Consider the following 26,271-nt stretch of genomic DNA (forward strand, 5'->3'; position numbering starts at 1 on the left):
TGAAGACTTGCAGGAGTATCCTCCTTATTCTGATTCTGATGTGGATGATTCTACTCCTTCAGCTTCTCCTCCTGAGGATTTTTCATTTTCAGAGACTCTGCATTCCATGAGGGAGCATTTTAAATGGGAAGGTCAAGATTTCTCTGATTCCAGGAAGAGGCTTAGGGAATTCTTGTTTTACCCCAGCATAGGCCTTTAGCTATACCTCCTGTTCTGAATGTGGTGGAAGATGTTTTTGCAGAGGCTTCCCTCAATCCTGATTCTTTGCCTCCTGCCCCAGTTAAACCGGATAGGTACTATAGGGTGCCTGAAGCTCATAAGTATCTTTTAAGAGTCCTAGGGCAGACCCGGAAACTGTCTCTCAGGGGCCTAAAGGTGTGAAGGCCTCTGTTGTTAAAAATCCTGTTCCTCCTGATAAAGAGGCAAGGGCTTTGGATAGATGGGGAAAGAAAGTGTATACTTCTTCCACTTTAGCCATGAGGGCGTTGAATTGTCAGTTTCACATGTTAAAATATCAGAATTATCTCCTTTCACAATTGAAATCTAAGGTGGATGCTCTGGCAGAAGGTATTGAGTGCAAAGAGTTGCAGGATTTAGTTCATGTGTCTGAACAGGTGGGTAAACATTCCTTGCAATGTGGTTTTGATGCTGTGCAGGCCTCCTCGAGGGTGGCTGCCACTGGTTCTGTTCTTCGTAGGCATGCCTGGTTGAGAGATCAGAATTTAGCTGAGCATGTTAAAACAAGGATTTTGGATGCTCCTTTGCAGTCTGATGTGTTGTTTGGTTCGCCTGTGGAAGCAGTCTTAAAGAAAATGGAGGACAAGGCTAAGTCTATGCAAACTGTTAAGGATTTTTGCAGGTGCAGCCTCCAAGTTTAGTAGAAATTGGCCTACTAAGGGATGGACTTATCCTGCTTATGATTCCCAGTCTAGGGGTAGGTCTAGACGTGGTAGGGGCAGAGCTCAAGGTTCTTTAGGCCTAGGACAGGGAGTTCCCCTGCTCAGACTTCTGGTGAGGGCAGGGGTCAGTCCTTTCGTAAGCAGACCCAATGACCTGCCTTTTCAGCTGCCAGTACATTCTCGCCTGGCAGCACCTTTGGGAGGAAGGCTGTCTCTTTTCAAAGAAAATTGGGATTTAATTACCCAAGACAGATGGGTTCTGGATATCATTCACCACGGTTACAGGTTTTATTTCCATACCATGCCTCCTTTCAAAGGCATGCCAGACATTCCTCCTCTACAAAGACAAGAGGCTCACAAGCAAATTTCTCTGTTGCTCCACATAGGGGCCATTCAGCCAGTTCCTGTGCCAGAAAGGGGCCTAGGATTTTATTCTCGCCTGTTCCTAGTACCGAAGAAGGGGAACACGTGGAGGCCAATTTTGGATTTATCTATCCTCAACACTTATCTGGACATTCCCAAGTTCAAGATGTTGACGTTACAACAGCTTTTACCTTTGCTGGGCAAGGATCACTGGATGGTAACTTTAGATCTCAAGGAAGCTTACCTTCATGTGCCTATAAGACTAAGTTGCAGGAAGTATCTGCGTTTTCGAGCTGGCAATTCTCATTATCAGTTCTCTGCATTGCCCTTTGGCTTATCCACTGCGCCCAGAGTATTCACAAAGGTTCTGGCTCCAGTGATAGCTTACTTCAGGCTAAAAGGAATTCAAATCTATCCTTACTTGGACGACTGCCTGATTCTAGCTCAAGAAAAGGAAGACCTTCTACAGCATTTGGATTATGTCATAGCAGTGCTAAGATGCCTAGGGTATTCTGTGAACGAAATAAAGTCCAGTCTAGTACCCTCTCAAGACATGTGCTTTCTGGGTGTGAGACTGAATACAGCAGCCCAGATGGCCTTTTTAACCCCGGACAAACAAAAGAATCTTTCCAGTTACTTCCATCAACTATCTCTTCAGTCTGGGCTGACTGCAAGGACAGTCCTTCAAGCCTTAGGGTTCATGGCATCTTGTATTCTGGTGCTTCCCAATGCCAAACTGCATATGAGGAAGCTGCAATGGTATCTCAAAATGTATGGACACAGCACTGCCAGGATTTGGACACTGTCATTCAAATAATACCTTGCATTCAAAAGGAATTTTTGTGGTGGGCTCAGGAATGTCACCTAAACAAGGGACTCTCTGTGACCCGGCCAGAGGCGAGTCAGATTCTAACGACAGATGCCTCAGACATTGCTTGGGGAGCTCATCTAAATGGAAAGTGGATACAAGACAAGTGGCCTGCCAGACTACAGCATCTACATATCAACATGAAAGAGATGTTAGCAGTCCAGTTTGCATTAATGGCTTTCAAGGAGTTACTTCTTCCAGGGCAGGTGTTGATTCTAACAGACAACACAACTGTCATGTGGTACATCAACAAACAAGGGGGAACACATTCTTACCCATTGTGCAGGCAAGCAATGATTTTATGGGAGACTGCGCTCAGCTTGCAACTAACTCTTCAGGCAAGGTTTCTGCCGGGAGCACAGAACTCCTTAGCAGATGTGTTAAGCAGACAAATCATGGATCCCCACGAGTGGAAACTGGATCTTCATGTATTTCAAAAATTGACAGTGTCATGGGGAACTCCAGACATAGATCTGTTCGCTTCTCCACTAAACCACCAGCTGCCAAAGTTTTGCACAAAGAGGTTTCATCACACAGCTTGGAAAGTGGATGCTCTTTCTTTCAGTTGGAAAAATCTTCATGTGTACGCTTTCCCACCTCTGCCTCTTCTCCCAAAGGTGCTTCTAAAGGTCAGACAAGACAAGCCAAGGATGATTTTAATAGCTCCAGATTGGCCTCGGCAGCACTGGTACCCATTACTGAGGAGTCTGGTAAGGAAGCCTCCATGGCCTTTACCCTTGATTCCACACCTGTTGTCTCAGAGGGACGGTCACCTGCTCAATGTCAAGCTTCAATCTCTTCATCTAACAGCCTGGCATATTCTGTTTTGAAAGACAGCAGGTCTCAACTTCCTCAACAAGTTTTAAATGTGATTATGGAAGCCAGAAGACCTAGTACAAGGAAAGTGTACGCAGAAAAATGGAAGAGATTTTTATTTTGGAGTGCAGCAAACAATTTGGAGATTTCTGAGCCTAATTTGAGTGTGGCTCTTCAATATCTTACTGAGTTATTGGACAAAGGTTTGTCTTTCTCTTCCATTAAGATTCATGCTGCAGCAATTTCAGCTCACTATGATTGTGACCCACCATTGTTTTCGCATCCTTTGTTCAAGCAATTTCTTAGAGGGGCAAAGAATATAAGACCCCCCGTAGAGCTCCTACTCCTGCTTGGGATCTCAATTTTGTGTTGGAGAAACTTACTCTACAACCTTTTGAGCCTCGGCTACTGCTGAATTGAAATATTTGTCATGGAAGACTGCTTTTTTGTTGGCCATTACTTCTGCAAGAAGGGTTTCTGAGTTGCAGGCCCTTATGGCGGTAGAGCCTTTTTTGATTTTTCATAAGGATAGGGTATCTTTACGCTAATCCTTCCTTTATGCCTAAGGTGGTTTCTAGTGTGGCTTTAAACCAAACTATTCATTTGCCTACTTTTTATGCAGATCCCCAAAATAAAGGGGAAAAGATTTTGCACACTTTAGATGTACACAGGCAATTGCGTTATTATTTGAGCAGGACTAAGGATTTTAGGCAGTCTCAGCAGTTGTTTGTTTCTTTTGCTTTGGGTTCGCAGGGCAAGCCTGTGTCAAAACAAACTATTTCTAGGTGGATTGGGTTTTGCATTGCATTTTGTTATTCCCATCATGGCAAGGAGATTCCAGCTGGAATTAGGCCTCATTCCACTAGGGCTACTGCCACTTCTACAGCATTTCTAAGGGGTGGCCACTAAGGATATTTTGGAGGCAGCTACTTGGAGTTCAGTGCATACTTTCTCTAAGCATTATCACCTTCCTCTCTACTCTAAGTCTAGGGCTGGTTTTGCCACAGCTATTTTGCAAGGCATGTTGTCAGCTCCTGCTTCCTTATGATTTGCCAGCCTCCCTTACCTCTGCTTTGGGATTCTACCCAATAGTTAGGACTGCAGCAATGTGGAATGAAGAACATAGTACAGTTTTGTACCTACCATAAATGTAGATGTTCGAGGATCCACATTGCTGCAGTCCAATTTACCCTCCCTCCTTGCCCTCTGTGTTTAAGGGTGGTTGTGTAGGTGAGGTTATATTCTGGTAATTTTGTATATATTGTACATATTTTTGGTGTAGGTATGTTTGGAATTTTTGGTTTTGGCCTTAGCTTTTCAGGGTCTTCTGACATCTGGGGCAAGAAAAGACTGAGGATATGACGTCGGTCATGCGCATTAGTACCCTGACGTACTGACGTCAGTCTAATGCGCCCTGACCGACGTCAGCCATATACTTTGGTATTCGGGCCGACTGGACAGCGGACTACCCAATAGTTAGGACTGCAGCAATGTGGATCCTCGAACATCTACATTTATGGTAGGTACAAAACTGTACTTTTCTGCTTGAATCCAATACATCCAAAGCAACAAGCAAGAAAAGAACTATATTTTGAATTTTACTGCACTTTTTCAACTGTATGTAATTGAATTTCTGCATTATTTTCTGTAATTTTTTGCTGTTTTACCGTTTGTGACTGCTTCATTCTCTACACTTATTTTGCAATGTACTGTTACCTAGGTAATATAGACAAGGTTTAGACCTGCTGAATCTAGCCAGTATTGATACACTTGAGCACTAATGTAGCCATCTTACATTAAGAAAAGCTCTCGTGCACCGTTGTGGCAGAAGTGCACTGTTGTGGCAGAAGTGCGTGAATCCAGCCTCTGATGCAAGGATTGCTGGAGGAAGGGTCATTGTGTGATTTCTTATTGGTAGAGTAGCTTAAAAAGTGTTTACTTTTGCCTGTATTTAATCATCAGGTTTGTGCTCAATTAACCTGAGCTGCTTTACATTTGGCATCCCTTTGCAGTGGTCTAGAGTGATTCTGTTTGAATCCAAGAAATCCAAAGCAAAATTATTTTCAATTTTTATTTGACTTTTCAACTGTATTTAATCGAATTTTGCATTATTTTCTTTCGTTTTTACTGTTTGTGACTGCTTCATTCTCTGCACTTGTTTTGCACTGTACTGTTACTGAGATAGCATAGACTAGGTTCAGATCTGCTGAATCTAGCCTGTATTGATACCCTTGAGCACTAATCTAGCCATCTTACATTAAGAAAACTCCTACAACCCTGTGCCAGAGGAGTGTGGATCCAGCCTTGTCTGAGCTGGGGTTTGCTGGATGAAAGGTAGTTGTGTGATTTCCTATTGGTAGATTAACTTAAGTGTTTAATGTCACCTATATTTAAGCCTCATGTTTGTGTGTAACTACAAACAGCGCAATGGGATTTAGGTGGGAGGTTGGTGTAACGGTTAAGGTGCTTACCTTAGAAACACAAGCTGCAGGGTTTGATTCTGACATGGGGTAATTGGCTAGGCTTAAAAATGACCCATAAGGGCAGTTAGCCTAGTACTAACCTATGAACCTATGGTGCCCTGTATAGACACAAACTTCTGATAACAAATTTGTTCCTTAGACGTATGTCAGTAGAACCCTGCCAAACTTCCCTGCTGCACTGCAGGCAACTGAGCTGCAGACTGAGAAGTATTGCTACAATTTTTCATCCCTAATTTTAATAGAATAAGCCCCCTTGTTAACACCAGAGGAAAAACTTATTTAACTTGCCCACTCCAGTAGTACTTACGGTATTAACCTGCTATAATGTATGGTCAGTTTCCCACCATTTCTCCAGCTAGTCTGATTGACATGGCATCTTGAGCCAGTGTAGTAATTGCCTCATGTATACTGACAACTACTTATTCCTAAAGCAAACAGAGTATGAGAGAGACGTAATTATACCATGAAATTGGAATTAGTCCTCTCAAGTAACAACAGACAGGACATCATGCAGGTTACTAGCGCACACACACCTCTCACACAAGATAAGGTCACGACACATAAACCCACATACGCAGAGATGCTCACTAGAAGCCTACTAAATGATCGAAGACCTCCCAAGCATAAACCACATGCACACACTGCAACCCAAATTAAAAGCAGTACATGTTATAGCCATATCAGTGTCTTAACAAGTAAGCCCTTAAGGCAAAATACCTCAAAACCAAATATCTTGGTCATAGGCAACTCGATAGTGAGATACACACATGTCCTCCTCACCAGGCTGGACAAGGAGTAGGTCTTGGTTAGCTGCCTGTCACATGTCAGGATCCATCAAATCATGCATGCACTCAGGTCACTCTACAAGTAGTGTTATGAACTCGGTCTTAGTCCATTTTGGGGTGAATGACCTGAGAAGTCTGTCTCGCGACTATATGAAGAGGGGCATGACTGAACTCTCAGATTGTGTGTCCTAGGCAGATATGAGCCTAACCCTAAGCAACATTCTGCCTTCCCCCAGAATGATGCCACAATATAGACAAAAAAATGATTATCTTCAATAATTGGCTTAGCTTCTGGTGTCAGTCCAAGGGATCTGGTATCTTGTCAGCCCTGGAAGAAGTGGTCAGCAGATCTCACTGCTTTGCAAGAGATGGTCTGCGCCTGTCTCTTCTTGGCTTTCAGATACTCGAAAAGGCTATTGCCTCCCCCATGGTGCCTTTTTTAGGCAGTGTCAAAAAAGTAAAATTTCTGATGTAACAAAATCTACTCAAGACAAACCCAAGGTTATGCTGCTTAATGCTGGCAGCCTAAACAGGAAACTTCACTCCCTGGAAGCACTTCTCTCCTTGGAAGATGCTGACATCTGTGTAGTCACTGAGACATGGCTCAGGACTGTGGAGAGCACCCCAGCTCTGCAAGGATACACTGCATTCCACATGTTCAGATCTCAAAATGAAAATGAGGGTGAAAGAACCAAAGGTGGAAGTCCATCCATCTCCATTAAAGCTAAGCACATTTTAAGACTGGTTAAACAGTATGACTCTCTTGAGCTACTCCATTTCAAGCTAACTATAGACAAAATACCCCACCACATCCTTATTAGCTGTAGGTCCTCTGCCATGAACAAAGAGAAACATATCGCCCATCTGGACCTAGAGAGTCACTCGCCTTACAGCCAAACACCTTGGTCATAGGAGATTTCAACTATCCAATTGATTGGGTGACATACGAGTACCAACTTGATCGCCTTTCCTGGACTTTGTCAATATAAATGCCGTGGAACAGGTAGTCTGCACCCACACAAGGGGTTCAAATGTCATAGACGTGGTACTCACCAATATGAGGGGGTCACTGCAACCTTCCTTTGTGGTGCCCTCTCTGGTAAGATCAGACCATAAATCACTCTCATTCGACGTAGCTATCAGATGTGATATCCCCACAGGAGCAGTAAAACTAAACATTTTTTCCAAAGCTAATCAGAGCCCACTAAGTGATGGTGTAAAAAGTTTCAAACTCCCCTGCAAACAGTCAGCAATGACTTCCATGCAGAAGTGTACACAAATGCCTTGTATAACCACCTAAACAGCTGTATAGACTGCTGTACCTGACTGGCCCAAAACCAGGTCCTACTGAAAAACAAAACGAGCCACCCTGGTGGACCTCAAGTATAAATAGGCTATATGACAAGAGGAAGAAACTGATTTCTAAGAGCAAGAAGGACCTGAGTCAGCAGAGAAAAAATTCCCTCCACAGCTTGAACAAGCAAATCCATTATCTTGTAAAGTCCTCTAAAGCTAATTACAAAGCTAAAATAGAATCCATAGCTAACCATAACACATTCTTTAGCTATGTCAGAAATCTAAAAAGGAATGCCCAGCTATGTGCCAAACTAGTAGTGGATGGTACCCCTCGTACTATATGGAAATTGGCAACCTGCTAGCTGATAGATTTGGCACAGACTTCACCCCCTTGTCCCCACCAACCATACCCTAAAGCATTCCTGACACTAATCCCCTCCTTAGTATCTAAAGGGCAGGTCATATCTGCACTGTCCAAGGCCAAAAACACAGCCTCAGTGGGGCCAAACAACATCCCAGGCTGCTTACTTAGCAATGGTAAAACAAGACCTAAAGGAACAACTTGGCACTCTCTTTAACCATAACCTGAGAATTGGCTATATTCTAACAGAGTAGAGAGCAGCAACAGTAATCCCCTTGCACAAAGGGGACCCATCATCTGACCCTAGGAACTGTAGACCCATAAGCCTAACCAGCTTCATTTGCAAGGCCATGGAAAGAATCCTCATAGACCAAATGTGTAACGGTTCCATCAGGGCTGGATTTGAGATTGCCTTGTAGATTGGGCATAGAGCACCCATTAGTAATCAGTAGGAGACGAAGTAAAGGGATAGGGCTTTTAAACCGTCCGCATAGCTCATGTTTACACCTTGTATTTTTTGTAAGGAACCTCTGAAGCTGCTCCAGCTGTTGCAAGTGCCTGGTCAAGTACTTGCTGAAAGGTGCATAGTACTCTATTATTGATCTGATCAGGGCTGGGTACAGTGGGGCTATAACTTCTGTGGATCTGGATGCCATGCCTTTACTTATAAGCTGTGCCCCATAGAAAGACTTCGTAACCACTGTAGACACGTGGCAGTTAAAGTTCAGGCTACTATCTATCTGTGTACCTAGATGTCTCGCTTATCAGTCCAGTCTTAGGGGAATGCTATTAGTGTTGTAACTTGCAGGGGTTTTTGACTTCCCAAAAGGTGTGATTATGCATTTTTTGCACTTAGTTCTAGGTCATGGCTTGGGTACCAATCATTTGCTGAGTCAGACCCTTCTAAAAGAGAGCTGCATTGTTGGAGAATTCAGCGATTGCCCCCAGCTTGCAGTCATCAACAAACTTGGTCAAAGGCTTTCTGTGTTGGTCTTGACTTCAGAGAAGTATTTTCATAGGTAGGTACTAGGCTATATGCCTGAGGGCATTTTTAAGCCTAGCCAAAGTGTCAGCTTTCGCCGTCCCATTGATTGATTAACTTTGCCTCTGTCAAGCAGAGCCAATGAAGTGATCCCAGGGGGTGTATTTTCTGTTACCCATCCACTCTTCAAGGCTTCTCTTGAAGAGTGTTAGTGAGGGGCTCTGCCTAATGTAGTTAGGAATTTTGTTCCAAAGCATGGGGAGTCCCTGTGACAGGAATCTATCCCTCCAGCATGTTCTATTTATTGTTGTGGCGAGGTTTAGCTCACTAGATCGCGTGGCTCGCAGTGACTTGGATTTCTTTAGGTGGAGCATGTCCATCAATTTTGAGTTGGACGTGGCATTGTAAGTCAGGCAGAGATCACCTCTGAGTAAGCGATATGCCACTGAGTACAGCCGAAGTTTTTTCAGTCGGGCTGCATAAGACATATGTTTGAGGCCAGTAATCCTCTTGGTGAGGTGCTTTTGTGGTCTTTCCAGCTGTTGGAAGTGTCTTGTGAGGTACATCCCAAATGGGGCATTGTACTCTACGATGGGTCTGATGAATGACGAGTAGAGGGACACTATAACCTCTTTATTTCTATATGCGAACCCCTTAGTAATTAGATGGGCCACATAGAAGGATTTCCTAACTACTTTGGCAATATGATTGTCAAAGGAGAGATTACTGTCTACCTGGGTCCCCAGATCTCTTATTACCTCTTCTGTATTAAGGGGGCTGCCGCCTATGTGGTAATTCGTGAGCATTTTGTTTTTCCCAAACGGGATGACTATGCATTTTTTGGCATTTAGCTTGAGGCCATGACTTTGACATCAGGTGTCTGTCTCAGTAAGGCCTTTTTGAAGGATGTCCATGTCAGCCGGAGAGTCAGTTATGGCTCCCAGTTTGCAGTCATTGGCGAACTTGATTAGCCATAGTCTTCCTGTGTTTGCCTGTACTTCTGAGAAATATATGCTGAACAGTAGGGGTCCCAGAATCGAGCCTTGCGGGACACCACTTGTGACTGGTTTAGAGTCTGACCTGGAGCCCGCTATTCTTACTGTGTGAGTTCTGTCTGTAAGCCAGTTGGCAACCCATTTTGTGACATACGGGTTTATTTTCAGGCTGGTGAGTTTTTCTATAATACCCGAGTGAGGAATGGTGTTGAATGCCTTGGCGAGATCAAGGTAGGCTGTGTGAGCCACCTTTCCCCCATCTATGGCCTTGGTGATTGTCTCAAAGAAGTCAGCCAGGTTTAGTAGGCATGATCTGCCCTTAAGGTCAAACTGGGTCGGGTCAAGTGTTTGGAGGTCCCCAATGTCTTTGTTAATGAGTTCCATGATGGTACGCTCCATAGCCTTGCAGACCAGGCTAGTCAGGCTTATGGGGGTGATAGTTACCAGGGTCAGTTGTGGCCCCTCCTTTGCGGAGCGGAATAACTGTTGCTGTGCGCATGTAGCCTGTGGAGAGGCTGAGGTTGAACAGCGTGTTAAGGTGGGGGGTTAGTTTGTTCTGTAGTTCATGCAAGACGCAGCCTGGGACACCATCTGGCCCCATTATGCTGTGTTTTTGGCTTTTGAAAGGGCTGTTTTCACCTGTGCTTCTGTGATTTCTGGGACACTACACTTTTCTGGTATTGTTGTGGGCCCTTTTGAAGGTAAGAGGGAGGTGAAGTTTGCACTGAATCTATCTGCCAGGATGTTGGCAATATCAGTAGATTCAGTATATTTTGTACTATTTTTGCACTAGCTCAGAGCATATCTGCGAGTTGCCACTTAGATTCTTGACATAGCTAAAGAAGGCTTTGTGCTTGTCTTTCGAATCCTTGGCTATTTTTCTTTCGAAGTTAGCCTTGGATGATTTTATGAGGGACCTTAGTTTCTTACTGATACTGATCAAGGATGTGTTTCCTTCTTGGGATTTGCTTTTTTTCTGAACTAGTTTCCTCCTTCTGTTGTATAACCTGTTTATGGCAGGGGTCCACCAGACTGGTTTCCTTCTCATAGGAGAGTGAGTCTTCGTCTTGCTAGGGATGGCATGACCATGCTTCCAATCAGAAGTCCCAGCACTGTGGTACTCCACTAGTAAATGGCCTCTTGCTGGATCCGAGTGTTCCCACTCTAACAAAGTGTGTCCTCTCTCGGAGTCATTTGGCTATCAGTCTGGTGATGTAGGGATTTATACACAGTTTTGTAAGTTTGTCTATAATTCCCAAGTGGGGATGTTTGTTAAATGCCTTTGCCAGGTCAATGCAGGCAGTATGCACTATTTTATCCTCATCCATGGCCCTAGTGACTTTGCTAAAGAAAGCCAAACTGGGTTAGGTCTAGTGTTTGGAGGTATCCTGTGTCATTTATCAGGTCCATGATTATTCTTGCCATGGCTTTGCATGTAAGACAAGTCAAACTTATGGGTCTGTAATTTCCTGGTTCTTTTGATGGTCCACCTTTATGCAGAAGGGTGACTGTTGCTGTCCTCCACTCCATAGGGACAGAGCTAGTCTGGAGGCTGTGGTTAGAGAGAGAGCCTAGTGGGCCTGATAGGTCCTGTTTCAAGCTGTTTGAGTCATCCTGGGATATTGTTTGTGCCCATCAAAGTCATGTTAGCTTTAGACAGTGCAGTGGTGACCTGCTTTTTTGTAATGACTAGTAGAGGAATGATGGGGAGGGTATTTTCTTGGGGGGGTAACCAAAGGTGAAATTTCAGCTGAATTTGTCAGCCAGCAGATTTGCTATTTCTTCTGGTTGGATATAGGTGATGCCATATACAACTAACTCCACACATTGTTGGTGTTGCCCTTAAGATTGCGGATATAACTAAAAAACTCCTTGTGGTTATTCTTGGCTTGGGAGGCTGCTTTTGCCTCAAAGTTTGCATTTGAAGATTTTACTAAACCCCTGATTTGCTTGTTTAGATTAATGAGGGAGTTTTTGCTCTATTGTGCACATGCTGTCTTCCTTCTAGACAGGATTTTCTTTATTTTGCTGTACAACCCATTTATGCCAAGGTAGCTTGTTTTTGTGGTTTGCCCTAGGCTTTTTTCGATCAGGTACTGCTGTTTCTATACAGTTGTTTATATGGCCATACAGGGCTTTTGTGTACACCTCTAGGTTTCTGTGTTTTCTGGTTTTGGGGGAGTTTGAAAATTAGCTGTGCCATTGCTTAGTATGAGGTAGTTTGCCTTAAAAAAAGTTCTTAAAGGTTTTGGGATTAGGTGAAGGTTTCTAGTTTTATATTTATTTTAAGGGAGATCACTTTGTGATCTGATCTAGCCAGTAAGGACATTACACTTGAGAGGTGCAACACTGTCTCGTATTTGTGAGTACCAGGTCTAGGATATTTGTATCCCATGTGGTACTGCAGACTAGCTGTTTCTGGACAGTTGCATTGACAAAGTCTAGAAGTCTTTGAGCCTGCATGTTAGTGGTTGTGTATGCTTTCCAGTTAATGCAGGGGTAGTTGAAATCACCCTCGAGTATGGTATTGACCTGAATGGTAAGTGATTCTAGTAAATTCAGGTATGAGGTTCATGGTGTTGGCATCTGTAGTTAATAAGGATATGGTAAGGGATTTTTCCAGTGGCTAGTTGGATGTGGAGTATTTCAAGCATGTTGTATTATTTGACAGACTTGAGGTGTGCTTATCCTTTATGTAGATGGGCACACCTCCACCTTTTGTCCTTGACCAGTGGGTGGTTAGAATGTGAGAAAGGCATTATAGCCATGCACTGCTGGGTTGTTTTCCATGTCTTTTAGCCATGTCCCAGTAACTGCACAGATGTCAACATTCTCCAGGGTGAGAAGTGCTTCCAGGAAGTGTAGTTTTTTTTTCAGACTCCTAGCTTTGAGCAGTAATGCCTTTAGTTTATCCTGAGTAGATTTTGCTATGTTGGAAGGTCTGTTCGGCAATGCTTAAAAAGGCACTATAGGGGTGGACAATGTTTTGGCTAATATCTGAAAGCCTAGTGGTGACAAGTGAAGGCCATATGTGTCTATCAATCATGTTCTTCTAGGCTGACATATATTGGACCCCTTTGTAATGATACCAGTAGCTAAGCCAGTCATTTTCTGTTGGTATTGTAGTATCATCCTTGGCGATGGTAGAATGCTGCTCTGTAGGCTCATACCCACCTTTGACACACATTCTGAGAGCTCAATCCATGTGTCTCTCCATATAGCCCCGGGTGGCATGTCTCCAATCATTTACACCCACATGGAATATGACTAAGTCCTGCTGGTACTTGGAGTTTAGTGACCTGAGTGCTTGCATGATCTGGCAAATCCTGGCCCCTGACAGGCAACTAATTGTAATCTTCTCCATATCCAACCTGGTGAAAGTGGCATCAGTGTCTCACAATGAAGTGTCCTTGACCAAAATGTTTGGGTTGTGTGGTGCTAAGCCTTATGGGCTTGATAGTTGTGACACTGTGAGATGTATTTTTATGTGTTGTGGTGACAGTTGTCTTGTTTGTGTGCACGAGAAGTTTCTGAGGACTGCATCTGGGAGGCCTTTTAGGTTTGGGTAATTTACATGCGAGTACCCCAGCATATGTGGATCTGTGTGTCTGTTCTTTTGTAAGTGTGGTGAGTAGTGTGTGCACGTGTGTCACTGACATCATGTTTAGAATTTTTTTTGCATCTGTATGTGAGCATCTTGCCTCGTGACATTATATAACTACGTCTGTCACATACTTTAGTCGTTTGTTTCAGAGTTAAGTGGTTGTCAGCGAACATGAGGCAATTGCTACATTGCCGCAAGATACCCATGTCCACCAAGCTAGAAGTAGAGACAGCAGAAAGTGCCTATCTATGGTTGCATTTCCTTAATATGTGCTTTACAAGGGACTAGAATGGGGGTGTTTGCAACAGGACGAGGGATGGGAGTTTACATAGCATAATCTACAGCTAACTTATGTGGTGATGCTGACCAGTGCACAAACCAGTTGCTCTTGGAGCAGCAATAGTTCTGAATGTGTAATAATGTAATCTATAGCTAACTAAATGTGGCACTGCTGCTCAGGGTGCAAGTTAATTGCTCCTCGAGTAGAAATCTTCAGAGGTTTTTATACGGAAAAGTACAACTTCTAGTGATTGCGTAGATACAGAGCACCACTAACAGCTGATGTGTAAGATTATGCTCAACAAGGTTTTAAGGTTGAAAGTAACTTTGCTACAAATATGCAACATAAGTAAGGAATAAGATAAAGCTTGCTTAAATGTAGAAATAGAGTTTAGCAATATGTGATTAGCATCCATACTAAATGACTGTGGCTTAAAAAAATAAGGAACTTGCTTATGAGTGTATTATACACACATCAAGAAAGCTGACTTCTTACAGACTTGGCAAGAATGTAAAAAAAAAAAAAAAAAAGGATATATCGGGGAAAAAACCTAATCTGCTTTCTTTAAAGAATGGACAACAGGACGTGTTTATCCACAAGGCGTTTCCTTGAAAAATATGCTTTTCTAAGAAAGTTTATCCACAAGGCGTTTCCTTAAAAATATGCTTTTCTGCACTTAGTGTAATACTATAGTGTAATAATGTAATAAAGCAAATGTTTAACCAAAGTGTTGGACTGGTGTACATTTTATTCTCACAGCATGAGGCAAATAAACAATACTGCAGTACTACAGGGGGAGGGGTACTTTCTCAGTTTTACACTGACTGTGTGAGCAGTATGTATTGCAAAAGGGTCTAAAATAAATCTACATAGAAGAAATAATATCTCATTCCTTCTTGACAATACTCTTTCAGGGAGGATGGAAAAACCGGTATTAGTGCATTAATAATATTACTGCGGTGGTGGTGCTGCGGTAGCATTGTCGCCTCACAGTTAGACATTGCCCGTTCGATTCTCAGTTAGAGCGTCTTCTGTGTAGCGATATGCGTGAATGGGCGTTCCTTCATTGAAGGTTGTGCGTTAGGCCCAGCAAGCCAGTAAGTAAAAATCTACTGCCAGTCATTAGCGGACCGGAGTTCCGCTGTGGCGACCCCTAACCGGGAAAAGCCGAAAGACACAAACAGTGCATTAATAATATTGGTAGACAGATTAAACCTGACGGGATAAGATATTTTACAAGTTGCTAATAGCTGTCATGCTAGTTATTATTGTATTGTTTAGTATTAAATTGTACTTACAACCTGTTAAACTGTAAAGCTATACAAGAGATGGCTTAAAATTGCTTTATTAAAGCTACACAAGAAAAAGTAAAGATATGTAAAAATTGAGCAAGAATGGTCACTATTTTTTAATATGTTTTTGGCAAGACAATGTTGGCATGCAAAAAGCATAAATGTTTCTAGTGTCTAGTAACAAATATGTGTGAAAAAACATGTTTAAAAAAATTGGGCCCAGGATAGCTACTAGATTGAAATGCATGAGTAGCAGTCTGTGTAAATACATACTGTACAGGATACATTGTAACAAGTTCAAAAGTAATTTGTCAAGTTGTAATTTTATTACTAATTGTAATTTTATCACTGGTTTTTGGACCATCATTTTATCTGTACTAGTACTGGGTACCCCAGTTAAAGGAAAATTAAATATTGTATTCATACATCTAATGGAGTAATATGTACATAACATTGTTTAGTATATACATACTGTTTTTCTAAATCCTCAGGCATTAAATATACTGAAATAATTGCATTCAAATATTTATTATCTAATCCCAGTTCAGTACTTTACCAAGATGTTAATGGGCGGTTCAGAGAGATGACCACAATGTTATGGTTAAAATTACATTGAAACTGTATATTTTTAGCAGTGTATACATGCTTGGAGTAGCACATAGTTCTTGTCTCTTATAGATATTAGTCTCTCTAATCTTTTGATATAAAATAATGAATAAAAGTAGAGAGTTAATTCAACAGGTGCAAAGAGTTAATAAAAGAGTACTAAGTCATAAATTAAATTTTGTGATTGCAAAAGAATAAATTAATCAAGTTAAAAAATAAAACTAAAGCAGACAGCTCATAACTGATAAAATATTTTCACAGAATGGTCTGTAAAAGAAAAAGTTGTTAAATACATTCAGTTTTAGTAGTAATACTTGATATTGTATTAACTATGTAAAATTGCATTTTGACTCTTGTATCAAAAGAAGACTAAAGATTTTGTTTCTTAATGTGTTTTCTATATAATGTGATCAAAATGCATATCAGTATAAAGTGTTTTAAGTATGTTTTAACATAAAAAGAGGGAATTGTAAGATTATGCTCAACAATATACTAAGGTTGAAAGTAACTTTGCTACAAATATGCAACATAAAGAAGGAATAAGATAAAGCTTGCTTAAATGTAGAAATAGAGTTTAGTAATGCGATTAGCATGATACTAAATGACTATGGCTTAAAAAAATAAGGAACTTGCTTATGAGTGTGTTACACACACATCAAGAAAGCTGACTTCTTACAGACTTGGCAAGAATGTAAAAAAAAAAAAAAAACAGGATATATCAGAAAAAAACCTAATCTGCTTTCTTTAAAGAATAGACAACAGGACATGTGTTTATCCATAAGGCGTTTCCTTGAAAAATATGCTTTTCTAAGAAAGTTTATCCATAATGTGTTTCCTTAAAAATATGCTTTTCTGCACTTATCAGCATTTGCACAAGAACAGATATGTCAGCATTTGCGTCATCAAGGCAGTATCTTTCCAAAACCAAGAGGGAGTGCCTAACTAAAAATATATATAAAGTCTGTATTAAATCCAGTTATGTTAGGGGTATTGGTAGGGACACATTTGTCCCGAGGTAAATGTTATATCTCTCACATATCTGTACTATATGAGAAGTAAAGTGGAACAGTACTTGAAGCTGCAACGTTGGTCCGTAATTGTTTATTATAAAAGTTATTTGTTACTGCTCTAAGTTGATGCTGCAAAGTCTATTTTCTCATCAGTGTATATTCTGCAAGTTTCTGTATGCAACAGACTGTGAATGCAACTATAACCAGACTTTGATTTCAGCAGAATCCAGCCAGAAGGAGGAGTGTCTTAAGAAGACTTAAAATCTATCACAGTAAGCAGCACCATAGTAACTACAATAACAAAAATTAATTTTAAAGATGCACAGAGTAGAGTCGGGCAACTAAGAGGCTTATATACAAGCAGAATGTAGCACGTTTTAAACTAGGTATGCCCACACACCAATCAGGTAACCAGACAGTATGCTTTCTACCAGCAATTCCCAGCTCATTTAGGGGAAATCGGCTCTCTTCAGCCACAAGAGTGCAGACTTTGACCCTTTTGATATAAAATGACTGGTTTGGAGCCCAAGTGTTAGAGAACCACTAAAATAGAGACCTAAAAGCGCTGAAAACAACAGATACAATGTATTTAGAGTACTACATTTGCAGAGCAGCAATTTAGTGCACATGAATGGCTGAACTAGTAACACAGCCTCTTCACAGCAAGTTGTTAATCCAAGAGGAAAATTAAGTTTTGCATCCAGAGCTGAATGTTTTCATTGTAACAACACTGATGATTTACTAAACAGTCTATTTTTCTCTTCAAATGACTACTACCAGAAAATTATATCCATGTAATGGACTATATCTTCTTTTTAGAACAAAGATAAAGGTATAGCTCCTGAATAAAACTTAGTCCCTTGAATACTGTACTGTAATATGGCTTAACCTTTTCCTCTGAAGTGTATTTGTCCACCTTTTCTGTGCATATACCTGTTTATCCTCCCTAGGTTTTTCAGGTCACTGTTTAAAAAAAAAAAGGTGGGGTGGCAGTGTTTCAAGGTGATTCTTCAATTGAAATGTATGGGCAGAAAAAAAAGCAGGCTCTAACCGTTCTGTTTCAAAATGGCATCCTACCCTTGGAGAAAATATTAGGCTTTAGGAACTTGCATCTGGCTCTGACTATATCTCCTTTCAGTTTATACATTCATGCAGCAGTGGTCCTATTAGTCAGACATTCAGCTGCTGTGATGAATATCCATTCCAGTTTATTTTCTATCAGGCCATTCACCTTCCAGCTCCTTCCTACCAATATATTTTTCATAGCTGACTCCCAAGATGATGTGTTTGCTAATTTAAGTCTTTTTAGGTTCTTAATCAAAACTGAAGACTCATTTCTGCAACAAGTTCTGGATCTGTGCAGTAGTTCCTTCTCTATGGAAAAATAGCGAAAGCATGCAGATGTGCTCTCTTTATAATGTAAGTAGATAGATATGCCATCTGAGATGCATATACTTCGCCACTTGGGAATAAATCATGATGCCAGTTCTTAAGAAAATTTGTAATGAGAATAATGCAGGAAATGGATGTAACTTCATGTAGTATAACCTGCCATAGAAGGACTCTCGAAGGTGTTCTGACATGATGAATAATAGTTAACACTTTAGTATTGGTGAAAGGTAGTTGTTTCATGCCATCGGTAACCCAAAGTTAGAGAGTTTTGGAGTTTCAAATGAAACGAATGGGCTTCCCAGAAGATAATTTTCTGTATGTTGATAGGCTTTTTTGCCATACCATTGTATGTCTGCCTGTATGGCAAGCAGTAGCAATGCAGCTGGGACTGTTAGCAAGGCTGTTATTGTGATGGATGCCGAAACACATCCACACATTAAATAATACAAGGTACAGGCATACATTCTTCATGATATTTTCTATGTCAAGATCTGTAGGCATACTTGAAATGCTCATGAGCCTTTGTAGTGTGACATCAGTGTTTTCTGGCCTTTTTTAATAGCTAAACCATTAGTGCTGTATGGAATACTAGTTTGGTACCAGTGCAAACAACCAGTGAAATCTAGCTCAGTACTAAAGGTCCATAAGAAAGAATGAGCAGCATCATTGGAAAGGGTCATAGCTTTCTAGTCATTTACTAATTAGTAGTGTGTGACTTGTAACCAAAGCCAGCAAAACAAACCTTGATTCTTCATCTATTGTACTTGTTATACAGAAAAGCTGTTTTGATTGTTGTAAGAAGAAAGGCATATGATTTTGAAAATTTACTGTGATGCATCTTCCTTCTGATATGTGCACGTGTGTTTGAAAGATGAAACGTCATGTAGTACAGTTGTTTATTCTACATCTCATGTCTTCTTTTTTTTGTTTTTGCAGAGTGCAGGGAAGGACTTTACCTACATGACCACAGCTGCACAGCAGTTTGCCCACCACGTTTCACCCCGGGTGCTATAGTCAACAGCTACCATTTGGAAAACAGTATTGAGCAAGTGAAAGTTATGGTCTGTCTTCAGTGTGATGCTTCATGTTTTACATGCAATGGTACCACTGCCTTTAGTTGTCTTACTTGTCCGCCGCACTCTCGTTACAATCCTGTTGATTTTAGTTGTTCACACCAGACACAGAGCAGCAGAGAGTCACCACCAATAAAAGAGGAAACAACTACATTGTCAGTCACCTCATCTAAACTCCCTGCACTTATCGCTGGTCTGAGCTGTGTCTTTATTGTAGCTGTATTCTTTATTATCTTCATCTTTCTTCAAGTTAGATCTGGGTTCAGTTTTGACAGTGTTAAAGTTTACTCCCTGGAGAATGGACGGAATGGAATAATTCCTTATAAAGGTATCCCTTCAGATATCTGGAAAGAGGATGGGCTGTCAGAATCGGATGTAGAAGACTACAGCTCTCGAAGTGAAAGAACTGCCTTTATCAAAGAACAAAGTGCCCTTTGATATGCAACATTCCATGCCAAAATATCTGAGAACTAAAGTCCTCCTTTTTTTCCTCCTGAAATCATTAGAAGACTTTGTTTATTGCGCATTTGTCTTCCTTCTGTATTTTTAAAGCCTTTTAAATTATGGGTTGGTGTGTGCCCTATTATATCCCAGAAATATATATATTTTTTTCAAATCCAGATTTTTATGTTTGCATGTACCAGGATTTTTGCAGCTACAGAAATAATTGTTTTGCCCATGTAAGTACTCATCAGCTGCAGAAGTGAGATACTTTTTTACAAATCTGAGCATTTTTGTTCAAAGAAGTGAATACTATGCATTTTGAGTTTGTAGGCATATCCAGGGTAAAACTGATAATCATTTTTGTGGTTGCTTAAAACCCTGTGTATACACTACCAGGATCTAAGAAGTAGATGTTTACATATAATTTTAAGTCAAGATCCCAGTATTGTTGTCGGTTCTACTACAGGGTTGTTTGTGGTGGTCATAGGCTTGCAGATGTGGTGTTTTCAGTGTGAATGAAAGTCATACAAATCAGACATGACCATATTGGCACATTTACTCCCTGTTGATGTCTAAACGTCCTCATGGATAAAAATACACCTGAGTAGAAAATCCATACCAAGAGAAAAATAATCTTGACATACCTCAGAGGAAGAGCATATATCAGTATCTCTACCTTAATTTGTAGTCTTTGATCATGCTCATAAGTTTTTTTCCTCAGAGGAAGTAGTAAGGACATTAGCTGTGAAATGTTTATACTGGTGATGGGGGGTCATTCTAAAAAAACTTGAGTGGGTCATCCAAGTTGTGCACCAAGCAATGGTCTGAAAAGGTCAGTCATATGAGTTTTTTATCCTGGTGCCAACATATGTCACTTTGTGAAACTATGAAATATTATAGGTATGTGGGTGATTGTAATATGTATCTTTTGTGAAACAAAATTAATTTTAGACTTTGGAAAAACTCTTGTTCTTTAACTTTTGAAAATGGGAGTCAAATGATAACTTGGTTAAAATGTTATACAAACCCAGAAAATTGTGGCCTTCTGTACCATCCTTACAGCTTCATTTTCCTGAAGAAGCCAATCTTCAGCTATGTGCTATTGATAAGTGATATTATGCTTTCTGCTTCATGAATATGAGACATTGTCTCACAATTGAGAACTCAGATTCATTACATTGTTTTTTTCTGTGTTGAGGGTAAGGCTCTCACACTGCTGCAGTCCACTGAATATGTCTAGTTTTAAAGTTTACACTGTAGAGTGAGGTACCAAGCTCAGGAACTAACTACTTAGTTTACCACTGGGATGGTCTGTTGGATCACACTATGTGTCTTGTGTATGTATGTCTCCACAAAAGAAGTACCCAAGGATTACAGTACATGTTTGTAATTGAGGCTGCTTCAGTCACATCATATGTGTAAATATATATATAAAATGGTATGTTTCATTAATCGAAATTGCACATATCTAAAACGCTAAATGCCAAGACAAATTCTTCGAAAGATGAACTATGTGAAACCATGGATAACCAAAATTTTACATAGGGAAAACAACCACATGGCCACCGGGTCAAAATAATAGAACAGAACATATTTAAACCCACTCAAGTGGAGGGCATCGCCCACCCCACACCCCCATAACTAAATGTACCAACTCCGAGAACATATTTAAACCCACTCAAGTGGAGGGCATCGCCCACCCCACACCCCCATAACTAAATGTACCAACTCCGAGATCGCATTACACTGGGGAAAAGGGCAAGGTTCACCATGGTGGCCAGCTGGTTGTTTTCCCTATGTAAAATGTCTGTTATCCTTGGTTTTGCATAGTTTCTTTCAAATAAGTCATCTTAGTGTTTAGCGTTTCAGATAAGTGTAATTTCGGTAAATGAAAATAGACCCCTATATATAAACAGTTTGGATAGCAACACTTTTAACAGAGTGCATTGAAGGGCACATCAGTTCATAAGGTTTGTCTGAATCAGTACTGTGCACTTGTGTGTGTAGGTGTTCATCCATTTATTTGTGTCTAGAGAGCTTTGATCTGTGTTGGTTGGATTTTTGTTGCATAATTTTTAGTCTGCTCATTGTTTTTGTAAAATAGGTAAGTAACAAGGTGGTACACCTAGAGTAGTAACACAGGTAAGGAGATTATTGTGACTTGGTCACGCTTGGTGTCATTTGAAGAAGTGAGTGATGTGCTTCAAAGAGGTAGAGTAGCATGCACACTTTTTTTGTCTTCACCCCCCCCCCCCTTTTCTGGTAATCCTTATTAGATTATCCATTTTACATGCAAGCATTTAGCATTTGCTCTTGTCCAATCCAGTTTTATGTCTCTACTAAGGAAGACCTTCATTTTCTTTGAAACTCACTTCAGTACTTTCATTTAATGTGCTTTTTTGAAAACAGGGCATATTAAGGATAGTGCCACTGTCGGCCCAGACTCTCCCTTCTTTTGTATCTTTTTTCTTGTGTGCTTGTTGCAGCTTCAGAGCAGGGAACGATATTACTTATTTGTCAACAGCAATATTAGTGGCTTGTAGTGGGAGAAATTCTTCAGGATGAAAATTGGTAATAATTTTTATGTAATTGTAACATGGCATTTTTCTCTTCTTTTTTTGATTTAATAGGTAGGTAGAGCACTTACCTTTGGTGCTGGAAGCCCAAAAGGCTGTGGGATCTATTCCCACTCAAGGTGACTGGATTGCTGACACTGCAGTGTGGCATTGAGGTTGTGGTGCTGCACTCCTCAGTGTTGCCATCCTTCAGATGAGACATTTAACCAAGGTCCCATCTGCTTGGGTTAACGGTAGTTCAGGTGAATATAAAAGATCCTATACCACCTGTCAAAAAAATTGGGAAACTTCCCAATGCCTTGGCCAAATTTCCCCTAGTAGTATTATGTACCTCCTTGAGTCTTCCCTGAAAAGAAGCCACTAGCCTAGTAGGGACTAACCCAATCAACAAAGTATAAATAAATAACCAACACCGTTTTATGTAGTTTGCTTCTCTTCATAGATTGCAGCATTTTTCTGATCTTTAAACTTGGTGGGTAAGCCACAACAAAGAGAGGTCAGAGGTGAAAATGCCCACAGTCCTTTTCTTTTGGAAAACAGTTTAGCAAGGGAGGTGAAGACAGTTCATTAAACTCTGTTCTTAGGCACAAAGAGAATTTGTAGCAAAGTACTGAGAAGGATGGATGACTGAATTCTAGAAATAATGGATCTGAAGTAGGAGATTCATTTGTCTGCAACCTGTGGGTTATGGATCCGATATCGGATCCGAACCGGCATGGTTTACCAGCTATGGATCCAAGCTCTCCGCTCCTCCCCTCACCCATAATGCCCTGCTCTCCCCTCATGACCTCAGATCTCGTTTGCCGCGCTGGTGACCAGATTTGTGTTCCTAAGCTCTTCAGCTAAGTGCAGTTTTTTCAGTGTTTAAAGTGCTAATTTTTGAATTTTTGTGTGAAAGTTGTGTGGAAGTTTAGGTTTCCCTTTTTCTTACTTATACTTTTAGTGTTTTAAAATTTATTTTTCTTATCCCTCCCCTTGCTGGTAGCGTAGTGTGTGTTTGGGGCCTGTGTGTGGTTTAGTTACTTTACTTTAACTTTAGTTTAAGTAACCTTTTGGTATTTGGGATGTCTGAACAACCCAAAGCTGTGTTCTCCAAGTGCTCCGAGTGTGGCCATAAGCTTTCCCCGGCTGATGGCCACACTCGGTGTGTTAGATGCCTTGGGGTTGAAAACCTCACTTCTGGATGTTCTATTTGTGCAGGGTTCAACCCCAGGGCATTGAAGGAGCGGAGGTCCAAGCTTGTCTTGGCGGGTCTTTTGCCACCGGACTCGGCTCTGGCCTCCGCTCCTTCGGGGGTAACCGTTTCTGCGGTTGTCTCCTCTCTGGCTCCCCCTCCTCCTCCTGGGACTCAACCTCCCTGTAGTGGTTTGGAGGAGAGGGAAGCTAGAAAGAAGGACCGGAGGGAGAAGCACCATAAGCGGCGGGCCGAGACCTCTGTTTCGGCCCCGCCAGCCAAGCGGGCTTCTCCTCCGGCCTCCTTGTCTGTTGGCTCTCCCCCTCCTCGGCTCCGGTCTCCTGTGTGTTTTTCACCGGGACCTGAGGAGGAGCAGACCCGATCTCCATCGAGGCTATCGAGGAGGCACTCAAGGCCTACCTCGGTAGCCTCGTCGAGATCAACTTATAGCCTGTCAGACGCTGATCTGGACCGGATGATGAGAAGGTTCATCCAGGCCCAGATGCAGATGGGAGTGCTCTTGCCTCCCCCCCCCCCTCTGGGGGGGAGCTCGACCCCTTTTTTCAAGCCAATTGCTCATTCTCCGACCCGCTACCCGGGTTCGGAGCAGTTGGAGCCGAGCAGCCGAGCGGGGTGGGTCGGCTCCGATAGTACTTGGTACTTCGGATCCGACCCTGCCCTCGAGTGCTTCGGATCCGACCTCTCGGAGCCTGGATCCGAGCCTCGGATCCAGGGGGATCAGTGCTCCTTCGGCGCCGTCTGTGTTGGAGCGCACTGTCCCTTCAGATCCGAGCGCTTCGGCGCCGGCTCCGATCCACTCCTTGGATCCGAGGGGGAGCCGATTGTCGGATCCTTTGGTCGAGATCGGCTCCCCTTCGGCTTTTGATGTAGTGGAGAGGGCCCTGTTGAGGGTCTCCGGACCCCCGGCACTTGCTTCGGCTCCGTCCCGCGCTCCCTCTGCACTGGGTCAGGCTTCCACCGTCCGGCCCTTGGGACAGCCCGCTCCTTTGCCCCAAGCTGTTCCCCTGGAACAGGTTACTGTTTGCGAGGAGTTCTCTGACAGCCCCCCGGAGGATGTTCCCCGCAAACATACGTGCAAAAGGAGGCACATTGACTCCCCCGAGTCTCTCACAGAAGACACGGATTTGGAGGAAGGGGAAGGCTCCCCACGGTCACCCCCCGAGGATGTCTCATTTGGAGACATCATGGAAATGCTCCACATAAGGGGGGGGGGGTGGTCGGCCCCCAAGTCTTCCTCGGACGAGTCCGTGTTCTTGGAGGCATTTGAAGCGGGCCCATCTACCTCTTGGGTGTCCCCTCCTGCCGACCCCCTGGTGGACCTCATTACCACCAGGGCGTGGAAGGAACCGGACACCGTGGAACCAATCCCTAAAAGGCCCGACCGTATTCTCAGTCCCCCGGCTGACCGTGCCCATTGGAGTAAGGGGCCTCCGGTAGATGACATGTTGACGGCGGCGGACACCAAGAGGGAACTTGCTCAGGAGAGTCCCTCAGTCCATCCCCCGAGCAAGGAGTCTCGGATGATGGACCGCTTGGGGAAGCGGATGTTTAGTTCAGCGACCTTCTCTGTGAGGGCGCTGAACTACCTGGCACACGTGATTAGGATGCAGCGCGATCTTATTAAAGAATACGCTGCATCCCCCCCAGAGTCCATGTCGGAGGAGGACAAAGTGCTGCACTCCACCCGCATGGCCACTCTTAGGTCCGTCACCAATACCTCTATGCGGCTACTGTCCCATGCTACGGAAGGTGCCGCTAGAGCCACAGGGGCAGGCCTAGTTACTAGACATCAGGCCTGGCTCCGTCATTGCGATTTCTCAGAGCCCTTCAAGGCGTCATTCGCGAACGCCCCCTTCGATGGTTCTGCCCTCTTTGGCAAAACTGTTCGCGACACTTTGACCCAGAGCGAGAAGGACGGAAAGACGTTGTCTGCCATCAGAATCCGCTTCTCTGCACCCCAGAGGCCCTATTCTAGGAACCAAAAGGGACAGAAGAAGATGTGGTTCCGGAAGTCGCAGCAATCTCAGCCTGCTCCGGACAACCAGTCCTTCCGTGGCAGAGGAGGACAGGGAGGACGCCGCCCTAGGGGCAGAGGGGCTCCCAGGAACTTTGGGTCCAGAGAACCCTTCTCTGAACGGCCTGCGCAGCAGCCCTGAGGGGTTGCCCGGCTGCTCCACTCTGGAGGCAGTCGGGGGACGTTTTTCGGAGCACCTAGCGGCATGGGAGTCCATAACATCAGACCACTGGGTCCTCCAGATCATATCCAGAGGATACCGTATACCCTTTCTTCACTTGCCAAAATTGAAGTCCCTCCCCGACGTTCCACCCGGTCAGTGGGAGGCCGCTTTGGCAGAAATTGGCCATCTGCTAAAGAAAAGAGCCATCCAGCCCGTCCCCAGACCAGATCGGATCAGGGTTCTACTCCAGGTTCTTTTAGTGCCAAAAAGACGGGGGATCTAAGACCAATTTTAGACCTTTCACTCTTGAACCTGGCAGTTCCCAAGGAGAAGTTCCGAATGGTCACGTTGCAGTCTGTTCTCCCCCTTCTGGGAGAAAATCACTGGATGTGCTCCATAGACCTCAAGGATGCGTACTACCACATTCTAATGGACAGGTGCTCCAGGAGGTTTCTCCGCTTCCGGCTGGGAGCCAGTCACTACCAATTCCGGGTCCTTCCCTTTGGTCTCACCACAGACCCCCGGGTGTTCACCAAAGTATTAGCAGTGGTAGCGGCCCACCTGAGGCTTCAGGGGGTACAGGTCTTTCCCTACCTGGACGACTGGCTTCTCACCGCCCCAACAAGGCATCTACTACTATTGGCGCGAGACTCCTTTCTCCATCTTGCTCCCCGTCTGGGCATCACAATAAACACAAAAAAATCCAACCTAGCACCCACGCAGCTCATAGATTTTATAGGTGCCAGGTTAGACACAAGGAGATTAAAAGCCTTC

At 42.9% G+C, this 26,271-nt stretch overlaps 1 protein-coding gene across 1 annotated transcript in view; it reads left to right on the forward strand.

Annotated features, from left to right (window-relative positions):
- Positions 1 to 19,708, forward strand: part of FURIN (furin, paired basic amino acid cleaving enzyme) — a 1,258,063-nt gene extending 1,238,355 nt beyond the window's left edge. The window contains exon 16 of the mRNA XM_044078261.1: positions 18,969 to 19,708. Coding sequence (XP_043934196.1) covers positions 18,969 to 19,543 — 575 coding nt within the window. The 3' untranslated portion in view covers positions 19,544 to 19,708. The remainder of the gene's footprint in view (positions 1 to 18,968) is intronic.
- The last annotated feature ends 6,563 nt before the right edge of the window (positions 19,709 to 26,271 follow it).

Source organism: Protopterus annectens, chromosome 7.part0 (genome assembly GCF_019279795.1).
Source record: "Protopterus annectens isolate FY-2018-M chromosome 7.part0, PAN1.0, whole genome shotgun sequence".
Lineage (NCBI taxonomy): Eukaryota > Metazoa > Chordata > Ceratodontiformes > Protopteridae > Protopterus > Protopterus annectens.